The sequence below is a fragment of the Heterocephalus glaber genome, unplaced genomic scaffold (assembly GCF_053883595.1).
Source record: "Heterocephalus glaber isolate CG9 unplaced genomic scaffold, H.glaber_assembly_v1.0 deba00000281, whole genome shotgun sequence".
In the NCBI taxonomy this organism is placed as follows: Eukaryota; Metazoa; Chordata; class Mammalia; order Rodentia; family Bathyergidae; genus Heterocephalus; species Heterocephalus glaber.
The window spans coordinates 12547708-12564241 of record NW_028258139.1 but is presented as its reverse complement, the minus strand read 5'-3'; the positions used below and the strand labels follow the sequence as shown (position 1 = coordinate 12564241).

At 56.7% G+C, this 16534-nt stretch overlaps 1 protein-coding gene across 30 annotated transcripts in view; it reads right to left on the bottom strand.

Annotated features, from left to right (window-relative positions):
- Positions 1 to 4195: 4195 nt before the first annotated feature.
- Plec (plectin) overlaps positions 4196 to 16534 on the bottom strand; it is a 62607-nt gene continuing 50268 nt past the window's right edge. For 29 of the 30 annotated variants that reach the window (XM_013069272.3, XM_013069270.3, XM_087183494.1 and 26 more), the window contains 5 exons: positions 16422 to 16505; positions 16156 to 16260; positions 15962 to 16060; positions 11601 to 14981; positions 4196 to 11475 (listed from right to left, as the gene is read on the bottom strand). In XM_013069272.3, coding sequence (XP_012924726.1) covers positions 5257 to 11475; positions 11601 to 14981; positions 15962 to 16060; positions 16156 to 16260; positions 16422 to 16505 — 9888 coding nt within the window. In that variant the 3' untranslated portion in view covers positions 4196 to 5256. The remainder of the gene's footprint in view (positions 11476 to 11600; positions 14982 to 15961; positions 16061 to 16155; positions 16261 to 16421; positions 16506 to 16534) is intronic. The other variant, XM_087183541.1, reaches the window with a different exon arrangement.

The following is a 16534-nucleotide window of genomic DNA, read 5'->3' as shown; positions in this document are numbered from 1 at the left end:
AAACAGGCAGATCCACAACCCCTCCCAGTGAGTGATACTTTATATAATACAATGTAAGCCACCACAAAATATACATGTATATCCTGTTAGCTTTAGCATTCACAATATGTATCCTGTTAGCCTTAAATATATACATATACATACATATACATATATATATATCCTTTAGCCTCAAACTTCTCAATGTATATCTTATGTTTTCTCTTTAGCTCCAAATATATGTCCCGTTAGCCCTAAATGCCCCATTATGCTATATGAATATCCTGTTTCTAAAGAAAGCCCCGAACCTCAAGACAGTTGCGTTATCCACTTCTGTAAAACTCCATTTTGCCCATCCCAAGCCCACTCCAACTTAAACTGCTATATAAAACTCCCCATTTTTTACATTTAGAGGCCCAGAGCTTTACAGAGTACTTAGCTCCACAGGACCAGCTAGTCAATAAACCCTTGGCTTTCCTCCAGCTCTTTTGAGTGGCTTTTGGTCTTTCCTGGCCCAGGTTTTCTACAACACCAAAGCAGCTTCACCCTTTCACATTTCCATAGCACTGTGTGAGGCTCCAATTACCCCACATTCTAATACTTGTTATTGTCAGCCTTTCTGGTTAAAGCCATCCTATTGGGTGTAAGATATCTTCTCATGTAGTTCTGATTTGTATTTTCTTGATGGGTTAGTGTCTGGCACACCAAAGTTTGAGTGCTATGTCTTCTTGTTAATCATGTTTTTTTGCTTTTTGAGACAGGGTCTCACCACATAGTTCAGGCTGGCCTCAAACTCTCAGCAACCTTTCTGCCGCAGCCTCCTGAGTGCTGGGACTCTGGGTATGTGCCACTATGCCCAGTCTCCTCAGTATTCATGTTGAAATTTACTACTCAGTACAATAGTACTGAGGTGTGGGGTCTTTAGAGGTGATGAATAGGATTTGTGACCTTATCAAAGGGCTGAACAATCTAGCTAGGCGCATTAAATCCTCCTGCCTTCCATCACATGAGCGGTCATTCACCCCTTCTGCCATGTGAGGACAATGCCATGAGAAAGCATTACTGACACAACAAGTTCTCACCAGACACTGAACCTTCCAGTGCCTTGACATTGGGCTTCCTAGCCTCCAAAACTGAAAAATAACTTTCTATTATTTACAACTTATCTAGTTTGTGGTATTTTGTTATAACAGAAGGAAAAGACTAAGACAGGCATATGACAAGAAATTACATCTGGGTTGGGGTACACCTCATCACTACAGTGTGTGAATAGCAATCCAAGGCCTGGGGTTCCATCATCAGCACCCTCCTCCGCCAAATTACATGTTTTCATGTGCTCTTGGCCATTAGTCTTGTTTGATAAATGTCTCTTCAGACTGTAAAGCAATTCAAAACTTAATACTTTGCTTTAAAATAACATTAAACTAATTGTGGTGGTGTATATCTGTAATCCCAGCACTCTGGAGGCTGAAGCAAGAAGATTGCAAATTTAAGACTAGCCTGGACAACTTAGCAACTTAGGGAAACCCTGTCTCAAGAAAAAGAAAAAAAAAAAAAGGACGTTAAGGTCCTGGGTTCAATTTCTAATACATACATACATACATATATAAATGCATTAATGTGTGATCTTGTTAAAGTACACATTCCAGTTGAGTGGAATGGTACATGCCTATGGTCCCAGCACTTGGGAGGGGGAGGCAAAGAATTGCTTTAGTCCAGGAGTTTGCGGCTAGCCTGACAATACAGCAAGATCGGGGCAGGGGGCGGGGGGAGGGAGGGATTCTGAGTCAGTGGTTCCAATGAGCCTCAAGATTCTGCATTCCCAAAAGATACCGTGTGAAAGCCACACTCCTGAGAGATGGATACACTGTAAGAAGCTTCTGTGGCTGCTAGTGAGATAGCTGCTATTGGTCTGTTATCCTTTAGCAGGTAATCTATCTTTTCTCTCTGCCTGCTTTAAGATTTTCTCCATGTCTTTGGTATTCTGCAGTTTTGCAACAACACATTTTGATGTAGATGTTTTAATTTGGTATAGTTTGATTTTCATTTGTTTGGGGTTTTTTTGGTACCGGAGATCGAACTCGGGTCCTTGTGCTTCCACAGAAGGCGACAAAACCACTGAGCTAAATCCCTAGCCCTTCATTTGCTTTTTGATAATCATATTTTTCATCTATTTGGAAAATAATTATTGGCTATTACTTCTCTCCTTGCTTCCTCCAGGGCCTTCTACTTCAGTTGGATCAGTGAGAAACTGTTTATTTCCCATCCTCTTGTCTTTCTAGAATGGATTCTGAGTAACTTCTTCAGATATCTTCTCTAATTCACTAGTTCTCTGACTAATGACAAGCTGCTGTTTAACCAGGCCATTTTGAGATATAGTCTTGCTGAATTGCCTAGGCTGGCCTCAAATGTGTGATTCACCTGCCTCAGTCTCCCAAGTAGCTGGGATTGTAGGTGTGTGAAACCATGCAGTTTGCCACTGAGTTTTTTTATTTGTTTTTTTGAGACAGGGTCTCACTACTTTGAACTATGTAGTCCAGGCTGGTCTTGAACTTACAGCAATCCTCCTGTCTCAGCCTCCCAAGTGCTGGGACTACCACTGGCTGCCTTACCACCTGGCTACCACCTTATTTGCCTTACAGAGTAGCCACCAAGCAAGAGAATAGTGATGGCAGGTAAGGCAATGATAGGCTTATTGGAGCTGGCATTTTTGATCTCTAGTTTTTAAAGCTGATTATTTTCCAGCTGGGTCTTATTTTCGGAGAAATGGGGTATTAGGAGGGGTACTTGAGACAACAAGCCCATCACATGCTGCACCCATAGAATTGTCACTGTGAAAGCAGATGCTGCTGAGCCACTCAGATCCCACTGGGGTCAGTGTGCCCAGCCCTAGCCATGGGACACTAGCCTCGCCTTCCTCCACAGGACTGTCCTTGGCTAGCAAGAGCTGCCGCTAGCCTCAAAGGTATCCTGTGGTCAAGGAGTGGCTGATGTAAGGGACAGCAGCAGACTTGTCACTGGGCAGAATGGCATCTGAGGTAAAACACTGAGAGCCACAGGGTCCAGCTATGGTGAGCCCTGCCAGACACCATTGCTGACTGGCAGTGAGGCGCTTCCAGCTGGGGACGGATGTTGTTTGTTCTGGGATCCACAGAAACGCTATGGCTGTGCTAAAACATGCTAGTGTGGGCAGAAGGAGAAGGGCAGTAAGAAGGAAGAGCAGCTGGGCCCAGCTTTCAGGGCTGTGGCCAGACACCTCACACAACTGTGTTCTGCTGCTGCAAAGGGACTGCTTGTAACAGTGGTTTTCTTACTCTAGCACAGAGTGAGCTCCTAAAAGGCTAAATATGAATTGTTAATTGGTTGGCCAGTAGAGGAAGGCCACCCAGCACTCCAAATCAGAGCACATAAAAAGCCAGAGATGAGGCCAAGGACACTGTGCCTCTCCCCAAGCTGGCTCATTTCACTCAGCCAGTAGGCATCTGGCAGGGGTGACCCAAATTACCTAACAGGGTTGGAGAGAGCAGAACCCCACAAGTGCCTGGAGACCCCTCGGCTGAGGGTTTGCATCCTCCCCCATGTAAAGGAAGGAGGAAGGGAGGGAGGGACCAGTCACAGTCTTGGGCCACTGGCTTTCAGTGGCTGGGTTTGCCCACGCACCTACCTCCAGCAACTCTTCCCAGAAATTGCAATCAGAATCCTGAACAAGCTTCACCCGAGAAGCCAGCAGGCCAAGGCCAAGGTACAGCCTTCAGGGGCTGGCAGTGCTCATGGTGGCTGCTGAGGCTTACCTCCTCTGGTGGGCTGCCCTGGATCAATGGGCACAAGCTCATCCGGTGGTCACACCGCTCCCTCAAGGAGAGCTGGCACAGCCAATGAACAATATAAGTGAAGAGCCCACCAGAAAGGAACCTCAAGAGAGAATCACAGAGCAAGCGTAAGATGTGGGCTGGGTAATAAGTCATGGCTGGACTGGCAGCAGACCTCAGCTAGGTCTTCAGTGTGGCCTTGCACACCCTTCAGCCACTGCCTGGGTTTTCTTGCCCATAGATCTCCAGCCTCAGGCCAGTTCTCTACAGGCCCCATCCTGGTCAGGATATAGTAGCTGAGCTTAGAGCCTAGAGCCTGAAGCCTGGGCTGCAACATCTCCCAAGCCTAACACACAGACCAAAACTGACCCCAGAACCAAAAAACAAGGATAAGATCCACAGGAAGGTTGGTTGGAATCGCTTTTATTGGAGGGTGAACGCTGCAGGGCCCCACCCATGGTCAGGTTAGTGTTCTGCCTGGCACCTCCACCTGCCACCAGCCGGTTAGTGGGGCATGCAAAGCTCAGTCAGAGGGTGGAGGCAGGGGTGGGAGCTCCCAAGGCCAGGGGCTGGTTGGATGAGGGGCACTGGTGGGGATCCTGGGTCAGCACACACAGTCCAGCCAGCATTTTGGGCCAAGAGGGGCCAGGGCCCCCAGGAAGGGGCTTCACAAGCTCAAGGGGCCACTGGGCCCGGGGGAGGCCAGGTCTGCAGAACCCCCAGCACTGCCCATATGGAACATTGGTCTCCCACCCCAGGTCTGGATCCTCAGGGCTTAGGTAAGAGGGAGGACACAGAAGGCACTTACAAGGGGAACTGAGGCTGGAAGGCTGAAGCTGGGGGCTGGGGTCCTGGAAGAGTGAGTGTCGGGGGCTGGGAGCCTCTGTAGACTGGACCCTCATCTTCCCATGGGGAAGGGCTTCTCTGGGCAGGCTGGAAGAGATGGCTGGCCTGGGCCCTTCCGTCACCAGCAGGACTCACCAAAGGTGCAGGCTCGGTCTGAGAAACATGCTGGGGGAAACACTGGCCCCAAGTGGGCACCCTGAGAGGACGGAGGGCCCTCTGCTGCCAGGCCTGACCCCACTGCCCTCAGAAGGTAGGCATCCAGTGGGGTTAGCTTATGGGGCTGGGGCTTTGCCCACACAAAACCCTCCTTGGGTAGAGAGGAAGAGTGGGCTGGGGGCCGGCTCTGGACCCTCCAAGGCACCTGGCTGTGGTGAGTGGCAGGTTGAAGGGAGTGGGGAGACCCGAGAGGGGTGCGGTGGTCAATGGGGCTGCCAGCCCCGCCCCCAAAAATACAGGCTGTCTGGACAGCAAATAGACATTAATGTGTTAGTCTGGCTTTTTTTGGTTAAACTTGAGGCACCACTTGGGAGGAAGACACCTTTAAATGTTAAAGAGAGACCCCAGCATCTTGGCAGGGAGCCCAGCCACATGCAGAGGGAGAGAGCGGGATGCAGGCAGGCAGTCAGGCCACTGCAGACTCAGGGCCTCCCATGGAGGCCGAGGGTCCTGAGGCATAGCGGCGGCCATAGCCCGAGGAAGAGTAAGAGGAAGAAGAAAAGGTCATGGAGAAGCCAGAGCCAGTGGCATCAAAACTGCCACGGCGGGAGCCGGCCCGGGAGCCAGTGCGGGAGCCAGTGCGGGAGCCAGCAGTGGAGCCAGAGCCACTGACACTGTAGGGGCTGTAGTAACCCTTGCTGGACTGGGCAGCAGCCTCCAGAAGCCGAAGTCCTGTGCCCTCCTCCACCATGCTGCGGTCCAGTGCATCCTTATAGGAGATCTTGAGCTTGGTCTTGGGGCAGGTGAGGTACTTGGAGTAGGCACTGACATCACGGAGCTTCTGGGCTGTGCGGGTGTCCACGGTGCCACGGTGCAGGGCCTCATCCAGGGATACACGGCCTGGCACGTCAGGCTCAATCAGGCCACCTGTCAGGTACTGCACCTCCAGGAAGCGCTGGCCTGCCTCATAGTACAGCCAGCCCTTCTTCAGGGCCTGGGCAGCCGACATCTTGGTCTTGGTGCGTGGATCCTCAAAGCCAGAGAAGGCTTTCTGGGCCAGATTGATTCGATCCACCATGATCTTGTCCACCAGGCCCTTGTTGACAGCGTCAGTGACAGGGAAACGCTCACCCGTGCTGGGATCGATGATCCCCCCCGTGCAGGCCTGTGCCTCCAGTAGCCGCTGCCCGGTGATGTTGTCCACTAGGTTGCGGTGCATGGCCTCTGTGATGGACACCTTCTCCAGTGTCTCTGTGTCTAAAATGCCAGCCACTGGGCCCGTCTCCTCGGTGGGGTCAGACCAGGAGGTCAGCTGGGTCCTAGAGACCACAGGGCTAATGGGATAGGAGGATGAGGAGCCCACTGAGGAAGAGCGGGAGCGAAAGCCACTGGCATTGCCTGAAAGCATGTCAGCAAACTCGGTGATGGAAAGTGTGCCAGCGCGGTACTGATCCAATGCAGAGCGGTCAATGAAGTTCTTGGAGATGGCGTCATCAATGTCATACTGGCGGCCAGAACGGCGGTCAATGATCATGGACTTGACCACACCATCAGAGGAGGAGATGGTGATCTCTTCCCACTCGCACTCCTGCTCAGACAACTCTAGGTATGTCTGGTGGTCAATGAGGCCCTTGCGGTATGCCTCATACACTGACATCTCCTTGCCTGTCTCAGGGTCCACAATCACCACACGGCGCTTGCGCACCGAGGACTTGGAGGATGTCTTCCGCTCTCGCTTCTTTTCTTTCAGTGGCAGGAGGCACAGGCCAGTCTGGGGGTCAGTGATGCAGCGCTCCATCAGCTGCAGGTAGGTGAGGTTTTCCTCTGTGTTGGGGTCAAAGAATCCCTTGGTGTCATCTGAAGGATCAACTAGGATCTCATTCATCTCCTCATCAAAGAGGCCACGCTTGTATGCCACCTCCACAGGCAGCCGGTGACTCTCCTCGGGGTCAATGATGCCACCCGTAGCGATCTGGGCCTCCAGCAGGCGGATTCCATGGTCTTTCAGGATCAGGCCCTTCTTCATGGCCTGGAAGAGGGAGATGAGCTTCCCAGTGTAGGGGTCCTTATAGCCAGTGACAGCACGTTCAGCTGACAGCAACTTGTCCTTGAACTCGGGGCCCACAATGCCCATGCGCACAGCCTCCTCCACGGTCAGCTTAAGCCCCTTGATAGGGTCAATGACATAGCCAGTAGCTGCCTGGGCCTCCAAGAGCTCAAAGGCAGTGCCAGGGCGAATGATACCCTTCTTCATGGCCTGGTACACTGAGAGCCGCTCTTTGGTGGCATCAACAAAGACCCCAGCAATGCAGCTGGTGCCCTCAAGGAACTTCTGCAAGTTCTTGGTGACCTCCTCAATAGAGGTCAGGCCCTCTTGCAGCTGTAGTGCAGTGGCCTCATCCATGACTTGCGAGCGCACCAGCTCCTCCACGGTGATTTGCTTGCGCAAGCCGCGGAAGGTCAGTTTGCGGGTATCTGAGAGCGGCAAAAGCATCTGGCCACTGTTGTCATCACGGCGGCACCGCCGGAGGAGCTGTGTGTAGCTGAGGCGTTCATCGGTGGAGGGGTCCATATAGCTGCGCACCTCACTGGGCTCTGAGAGCTGGTCATATGTGTCCTTGTTGAGGTAACCACGTTGGTAGGCCACCTCCAGTGGGAGGTGGAAGCCCAGGCGGGGGTCTACAATGCCTCCTGTGGCCAACTGGGCATCCAGCAACCGAAGGGCCTCCTCTGCAGGGATCAGCTCCTTCTTCATAGCCTGGAAGAGTGAGATGGTCTGCTCAGTGTAGGGATCACGGTAGCCAGTAACAGCTCGCTCCGCTGAAAGCAGCCGGTCATGCAGCTCGGGGCCCACGAGGCCCTTTCGCACAGCCTCATCCACAGTCAGCCGCTCGCCCTTCACTGGATCCAGTAGGAAGCCTGTGGCCGCCTGTGCCTCCAGCAGCAAGCGGGCCACCTCGGCACTCAACAGTCCCTTCTTAAGGGCCTGGTAGACAGTCAGCGTCTGCCTGGAGCCAGGCACATAGACACCAGCTACTGAGCCTGTGCCATAGAGGTAGCGCCAGACAGATTCTGCTTCCAGGACCTCACGGAGGCTCTTTGAACCCTCCCGCAGCAGGTTGTAGCTCTCTAGGGAGATGATCCGGGCCTCATACAGGTCCTCAGCAGTGAGGCGGCGGCGCACATAGTCATAGGATGTCAGGTTCTGCTGCCGGATAATCTCAGTCTTCTCAATGATCTCAATGATGATGATGATCATGCGCTCCTTGGTCACCCGGCCAGCCTGAAAGTCAGCCATCAGCCGGGACCGCTGTTCCTCGGGGATCAGGTCTGACTGCATCACTTCCCACAGGGACATGGTGGAGCCACCATGGCTGCCTCCACCGGGGATGTCAATCTGTGTCTCCTCAAATGCCCTCCGGGTCTCCTCCTCAGTATACACCTGCGTGGTCTCCACCACCTCAGCCTTCTCAGCCCCTTTCAGCGGCAGGAGGCGCAGGCCCGTCTCAGGATCCTCCACACAGCGCTCCAGCAGCTGCAGATAGGTGAGATTCTCATGAGTGTTGGGGTCAAAGAAGCCCTTGGTGTCATCGCTGGGGTCAGCCAGGATGCGGCTCATCTCCTCATCAAAGTAGCCACGCTGATAGGCCACTTCCACAGGCAGACGGTGGCTATGCACAGGGTCAATGATGCCACCAGTGGCAATCTGGGCCTCCAGCAGGCGAATGCCATGCTCCCTAAGCACCAGACCTTTCTTCATGGCTTGGAAGAGTGAGATGATGGTACCCGAGTAGGGGTCCTTATAGCCAGTGACAGCCTTCTCAGCTGACAGCAGCTTCTCGTGTAGCTCGGGGCCCACAACGCCTGCCTTCACAGCCTCATGGACATACAGGCGCTGGTTACGCACAGGGTCTACCAGAAAGCCAGTGGCCGCCTGGGCCTCCAGTAGAAGTGTGGCAGTGCTTGGCCTGAGCAGGCCCCGGCGCATGGCCTCATAAATGGTCACCTTCTCCTTGGAGTCCTCCAGGTAAATGCCAGCCAGGCAGCCACTGCCCTGAAGCAGCGTCCTCACAGAGCCCACCTCCGAGAGATCTTTGACTGAAGTCTTGCCATCCTTGAGCTGTTCAAACTGGGCTCTGCTGAGGACCTTGGCGGCCAGGAGCTCACTGGCTGGCACAGGGGCACGGAGTCCACTGAAGGACAGCTGCTCTTGCCGCTTGGTCTCCACCTCTTCAACAATGGTGATGAGGATTTTGATGACTTTCTCTACAGTGACCTTGCCTGTACGGAACTGCCGCAACAGTTCCCGCCGCTGTTCCTCCGTGAAGTACTCAGAACTGATGAGCTCCCACACTGTCACCATCCTGCCCTTGAAGCTGCCCATGGGGACCTCGACAGTGGCCTTCTCAAAGGTCTCCCGGGCCTGGAGTTCAGAGTAGACCTCTTCCTGCCTGGCTTGGATGGCCTTCTCTGACAGCAGCAACAGGCTCAGCCCTGTCAGCTGGTCAGGCTGGCACCGCTGTTGGAGCTGGCTGTAAGTCACTGGTTCACACGTGCTGGGGTCAAGGTAGACCTTGGCGTCATCCCTGGGTGTCAACAAGGCCCTGTTGGTCTCCTCATCCAGGTAGCCCCGGGCACAGGCAACATCCAGAGGCACACGGTGGCTCTTGCTTGGGTCCACAATACCACCTGTGGATAGCTGGGCATCCAGCAGGCGCAGGCCCTGCTCCCGGGGGATGAGGCCTTTCTTCAGGGCCTGGAACAGAGAGACACTCTTGCCAGAGTAGGGGTCCCTGTAGCCTGTTACAGCCTTCTCAGCTGACAACAGCTTTTCATGCAGCTCAGGGCCCACCAGGCCAGCACGTACTGCTTCATCCACAGTCAGCCGGGCACTAGTGGCAGGGTCAATGATGTGGCCAGTACCAGCCTGGGCCTCCAGCAGGGCCACAGCCACATCCGGCTGCAGCAGGCCTTTTCTCAGGGCTTCGTAGATGCTCAGCTTCTGCCTTGCCTCCTCTAGCCACACACCTGCAATAACACTGGCACCTCTCAGGGCCTGCCGCACAGCATCCATCTCAGCCACCTCTCGCACAGAGCGCTTGCCCTGCTGCAGCTGTTGGTAGAGGTCATGATTAATGACCCTGCTCTCCAGCAGTTCAGTGGCAGGCACCAGGGCTCGAAGACCCTCAAAGCAGAGCTGGCCCTTCCTCTCATGCTCCTCCACCACGGTGATGACTATCTTGATGATCTTCTCCACCGTGATACGACCTGTGCGGAACTGCCGCAGCAGGTCCCGTCGCTGCTCTGCCGTGAAATATTCCGAGTTGATGATCTCCCAAATGGTCACTGTCTTGCCCTGAAACTTGCCGAACGGTGCAGACACGGTGGCCTTCTCAAAGACGTCCCGGGCCTCCGAGTCGGTGTAGACCAGCTCACCACCCTTGGCAGCCTTATCTGTGAGTGGCAGAAGGCACAGGCCCGTCTCAGGGTCCTCCACACAGCGCTCCAACAGCTGTAGGTAGGTGAGGTTCTCGTGCGTGTTGGGGTCAAAGAAGCCCTTGGTGTCATCACTGGGGTCCGCCAGGACACGGCTCATTGCCTCATCGAAGTAGCCGCGCTGGTAAGCCATGTCCACAGGCAGGCGGTGGCTGTGTACGGGGTCAATGATGCCCCCTGTGGCAATCTGGGCCTCCAGCAGGCGGATGCCATGGTCGTGCACGATGAGGTCCTTCTGCATGGCCTGGAAGAGTGAGATCTGCTCCCCAGTGTAGGGGTCCTTGTAGCCGGTGACGGCGCGCTCAGCTGACAACAGCTTATGGTGTAGCTCAGGGCCCACAACACCCTCCTTCACAGCCTCATTGACAGTCAGCCGTCGATTCCTCACGGGGTCCAGCAGGAAGCCTGAAGCAGCCTGGGCCTCGAGCAAGATGAGGGCTGTACCAGGGCTCAGCAGCTGCCTCTGCAGGGCTGTGTAGATGCTCAGCTTCTCATTGGTGGGCTTCAGCAGCAGCCCTGCAATGCTGCTGCGGCCCTGCAGGTACCGATGCACATCTTCCCGTCGTGCCAACTCAGCTACTGTGGTGTGGCCCTGCGCCAGCCACTGTAATTCCTCTGTGCTCAGGATGCCAGCCTCTTGCAGTTGCTGAGCTGGCACTCTCTGTCGCAAGCCCTGGAAGGTGTCCTCAGGCTCCACCTCCACAGCTGGGCCATCAGGCGTGTCTCGGCCGTTGGGCAAGGCCTTCACAGCAGCAGCCTGCAAGGCTGCAATCTCTTCTGAGTGTGCCAAGGCAGCTCGGTGCTCCTCCTCCAGGCGCTGTAGCCGCTCACGCAGCCTCTGGTTCTCTTCAGCCAGCAGTTTCTCTTGCTGCTGTCGCTGCTGTTCCAGGCGCTGCAGCTCCTCCTGCTTGCGCCGCACACCTTCCTCTGCCTCATGCTGCCGCCTCCGGGCCTCCTCCATGCTCGCTACCAACTGCTGCTTCTCCTGCTCCATCTGCTCCTGCTGCCGCCGCTGCTCCTCACGCAGCTGCTGCGCCTTGGCTACCTCATCCTGGAAAAGTTGCTCCAGCTTTGCTTTCTCCTGCTCAATGAAGTGCTCTCGCTGCAGCAGGCTGTCCTTCTCAGAGAGGAAACTCTGTTGCAGGGCCTGGGTCTCCTGCAGCATCTGGACCTGCTGCACCGTCTGCATCTGTGGGAAGTGAAGAGGGAATGGGCAGTGGTCAGGGATGCCGGGGCCCTAGGAGCACCCACTACCTCACCCCGGGGCAGACTTCCCCACTGGGCCCGCCCGCCTATGTGGAGGGAGGGCAGTACCTCCTCAGACTTGAGCTGCAGCAACTTGGCCTCCTGCTTGAGCTTCTCCTTTTCACGCTCCAGCTCGGCGATGGCCTCTCGTAAGCGCTCTGCATCTTGGTCACTCTGCTGCCTCTGGATCTCCAGAGTCTGTACCAGTGTCACCTTCTCCTGTGTGGCAAGCTCAGTGCGGTGCAGCTTCTCACCGATCTCCTCAGCCTGTTTCCGGAAGCGCTGGGCATCTTCCTCTGCACGGGCCTGGGCCCGGCTCATCTCAACCATGCGCAGCTTGAGGCGCTCGGCCTCCGCACTCATCTCCAGCTGCCGCTGTCTCTCTGCCTCCAGTGTCCGCTGAAAGCCCTGGGTCTCCTGTTCCAGCTGCTGTGCCATCTGCTTCTTGTCCTCTTGCAGCTGCCGGGCCTGCTCCTGTGCCAGCTCCTTCTGCTGCTGTAGCAGCTCTGCCTCAGCCTTGAGCCGTGTAGCCTCCTGTACTGCCTGCATCTTTTCCTTGAGCATCTTCTCTGCTAGGGCCCGCTGCTGTGCCAGGTCCTCCTCTGCCAGCTGCCGAAGCCGTGCAGCCTCCTGGGCAGCCACACTCAGCCGTGCAGCCTCTTCCGCCACCTGCTTCATCTTCTCAGCTTCCTCCTCCAAGAAGCGCTGTGTATTGTCCTTGTCCCTCAAGATAAGTGCGCGGTTCTCAGCCTCAATGCGTGCCTTTAGCTTGCTCAGTTCCTCCATCTGCACACGTACAGAGAAGAGCTCCTCTTCCACCTGGCTGCGCTGGCGGGCGGCCTCTGTCACCTCTGCCTTCAGCCGCTGCAGTTCCTCATCCAGGATGCCCTTCTGGTGGTCAGTCTCCTCCAGCTGTAGCCGCAGTGTTGTTAGCTCCTGTTCCACTTGGGCTTTCTGTCGTAGTGTCTGCTCTGAAAACTTCTTGTGCTTCTCTATCTCTGCATCAGCTGTCAGCTTCTGCTTCAGGGCTGCCTGCTCGGCCTGTGCCCTCCGGGCTGCCTCCTGCTCGGCTTCCTTGCGCAGCTTCTCTGCAGCAGCCTGGGCCTGAGCCTGGGCCTGTGCCTGCTCCTCTGCCAACTGTTTCAGCCGCTCTGCCTCTTCTACCTGCCGCCGAGACTGTGCTACCTCACGCTCAGCATGCTCTCTAGCCTCCTCGGCCTCCTCAGCCGCTCGCCGAGCTGCTTCTGCCTCACCACGCAGCCGCTCTAGCATGCTCTGCTCCTGCTGCAGTGTCTGCTGTAGCTCTTGCTCTCGCTGCTGCACCACAAAGGCATGTGCCTTCTCCTCTGCCTGCAGCCGCTTCTGGGCAGCTTCTTGGGCCAGCTGTAGCTGCCGAGTTGACTCCTGTTCTGCTCGCTCCCGCAGACGCCGGGCTTCTTCCACCTTGGCCTTGAGCCGCTCGACTTCCTCCAGTGCAGCCTTGCGCTGCCTTGCAGCCTCCTCCTCAGCTGCCAGGCTCTTCTGCACACGCTCTTCAGCCTCACGGCGCCTCTGCTCTTCCTCCGCTGCCAACTGTCGCTGCCGAGCAGCCTCTAGCTCTGCCTGCTCTTTGCTGCGTAATGTGTCCTCGGCATTGCTGCGGATGCGCCCCAGCTCCAGCTCCAGCTCTGCCTTGCCGGCAGCAGCTTTCTCAAAGCTTGCCTTCAGCGCGAGGATCTCTTCCTCCACCTGCCGCCGCTGCCTCAGTGTGTCCTCCACCAGCCCCTTCTGCCGCTCGAGCTCACTCTCTGATGCCTTGCGCAGCTGGGCCAGGCGCTCCTCAATATCAGCCTTGTGCTGTGCTGCCTGCTCCTCCAGCTTCCGCCTCTGGAAGGCCTCATCTTCTGCCAGCCGCCGCAGACGCTCGTTCTCTGCCTCCTTTTCCTTGAGCACAATTTCTGCCTCCGTCTTGAGCCGCGTGGCCTCACTGATGGCAGCCAGTTTCTCAGTGAGTACCCGCTCTGCCTCGGCTCGCTGGCGCTCTGCATCTTCCTCAGCCAACTGCCGCTGCCGCTTGGCCTCTTCAGCCAGGGCACGTAGGCGGGCAGCCTCTTCAGCCAGCTCACGGAACCGGCTGGCTTCAGCTTCTAGCCGCTGCTTGGACTTCTCACTGGTAGATCGGGACTCCTCCTCAGCTCGTGCCTTGCTGGCCAGCAGCACCTCCATCTCTGCCCGCACCTTGGCCAGTTCCGCCTCTAACTCCCGGCGCTTCTGTGTAGCTTCGGCTGCCTCACGCTGCAGCCGGGACAGCTCCTCTTCCAGCAGCTGACGCTGCTGTTCCCCCTGCTCAGTCTCAGCCCGTAGGCGAATCAGTTCCTGCTCTGCTGCCAGGCGCTGCTGTGCAGTGCCCTCTGCCAGCTGTCGCTGTTTCTCTAGCTCCTGCTCGGCCTGCTCCCGCTGCCGCACAGCCTGCTCTTCTGCCTTACCACGCCGCCGGGCCTCACGCTCTGCCTCCTCCTTCTGCTTCTCAGCCTCAGCCTGCGCCAAGCTCTTTTGCTGTGCCACCTCCTCTGCCTGCAGCCGCAGCCTCAATGCCTCATTGGCCTTTAGCTGCCAGCGCTCCAGCTCCCGCTCAGCCTCCTCACGAGCACGTTCAGCTTCTGCCTGCTGCTGTGCCCGCCGTTCTGCCTCCTCTCGCAGCTGGGTCACTGTCACATGCTCTTCCTGCAGGGTGCGCTCCAGCTGTGCAGTCTTCTCTGCAAAGGAGGCACGCTTGCTCTGCAGCTCTGCCTCTGCACTACGCTGAGCTGTCTCCCGGGCTACCTGCACTTGGCGAGCCCGCTCTGCTTCTGCCTGCCTCAGTCGCCTCTCTGCCTCCTCCGCCTGCAGACGAAGCTCCTCCAGTGACTGCAGAGCCCTCTGCTTCTCTCGTGCTGCCTCAGCCTCAGCCTTTACACGCAGGGCCAGCTCTGCCTCTGCTTGACGCTTGCGCTGGCTTTCCTCCTGCACTTGCTTCCGCAAGCGCTCAGCCTCCTCCTGCGCCTGCCGCCTCTGTGCTTCCGCCTCTTCTGCTCGTGCACGCAGAGCCTGCAGCTCACCCTCAGCCCCACCACGCTGGCGCTCTGTTGTTTCCAGCTGTAGGCGTACCACACGGATCTCCTCCTCGATGCGCAGCCTGCTGCGTTCAGCTGCCTCCACCTGCTGGGTCTTGGCCTGGATCTCCGCCTCCGAGCTCTGCCGCAGATGCTGCAGCTCTTCCTGGATACTGCGTTTCTGCTGCTGTGCATCCACTGCTGCCTCTTCCCGCCGTGCCACCTCCTCCTGCATGCGCCGTTGCAGTTCCTGTGCCTCCAGCTCCGCCTGCACCTTGGCCTGGGCATGAGCCTCAGCCAGCTGCCGCTGCTTCTCCAGCGCGGCCTCCACCTCTGCCAGTCGCTCCCGCTCCTCTGCCCGCTGCTGCTCGGCCAGCCTCTGTGGCCATGGCAGAGAGAGGAAGAGAACCAGAGAGAGCATGAGCGTAAGCGTGAGGCAGGAGCCAGGTGCTCAACGTGACACGGTACCACCACAGTTCACTCGGACAGTGCGATGCAGGGGGAATGAGGGAGGACAAAGGTCCCAGCCCAGCCAAGGAGATAGCGTGCACCCACCCAGGGCACTCAGGCAGCGAGCGCAGCCGGACCCACTGTGCTCACCAGCCTGGGAAAGGAGGCCCAGGCGTCCTCCCCTCTTCCCGCAGACAGGCGACGGAGACAGACGGGGTGGGGTTGGGGGGGAGAGAGAGAGAGAGCAAAGCAGGAGGCTCGCAAGGTCTGCAAGCCATGCCCACCACAGTCCTGCCCAGCTCTACCAGACACCAGGAGGTCTGGCTCCCACTAGGGTTCCCTCTAGGAAGCCACTCCCGAAGCTAAATGAGTGGGACAGGGTGAGAGGGCCAGAATGGAGAGAGCAGAGCAGACCTGAACCAGCTCAGAAGAGGGACTCTCAAGCCAGCAGACCTGAGCAGAGGAGGCAAGGCCACTCAGGAGGTGGGAAGGAACTGGACAAGTGGGCACCTGGCCCACCCAAGGCACCTTGTGATGCTACCCCTCCCCAATCCCCACAACCTAACACCCAGGACTCTTCCCAGAGCAAAGGGCCAAGTGGAACCAACACAGAATTCCCAAGAAGAACGCGCATGAGAGCCAGTGGGATGCAGCTGAGGACACTTGCCAAGAGAGACGAGAGGAGGCACAAGCCACCATCAAGAGAGCAGCGCAGCACCAGGCCAAGGTGAGGCTACAGGTGAGGGCAGCCTGGGTAGCCGTGCTGGGGAAGGGGGTGCTGGGTGGCACCAGGCAAGAGTGGGCAGAGCTGTTTAAGTGGTCTCTGACAGCTCCCGATGGGCTAAGTTTGGGGCAAGACAGGCAGCAGGAGGGCTTCCCTCAACCCACCCTGTGTGGCCTTAACCATACCTCCTCCTCCTCCATGCGCCGCAATGTCTCACTGATGAATTTGATGTACTGGCTTGTGAGAGTGGTCAGCTCACTGTAGCGTGTACGTAGGTCCACATACTGGGGAAGAGGGGGAAAGTCAGTCCGCTGAGAGCTAACACCCCATGGAGCCCACCAGTCCTCAACCATGTTAGGCTCACCCTGCCCCATCTCACCTCCTGGATTACGCTCTCCGACCCAGATTGGACCTTAGGCTTCTTGGCCGGGGAGGCCACTGGCTCAAGCTGTGCCTTGTATGTGACCAGATGGAGCTCGTAATCCTGTGGGGACACAATGGTGCGTTGCCAGCTCTGCTTTCTGGATCCTTATGCCTGCCTTCCATGCCCACCTCACAGGCTTTCTCAGGCATGGCCCAGCCCCACCAGCCTGGCAAGTGTGTCTGGGGATATGGATCTTGACGCAGGCTGCAGGGAGGCCTCACCTTAATGGCATTGATGTACTGCTTGGCAAACTTCTGGCACTCCTCAACCTTCTCACCATGGCGCTCAATTTCCTCTAGCAGAGCCTGTGGGGAGGGCAGTCAGCACTGACAGC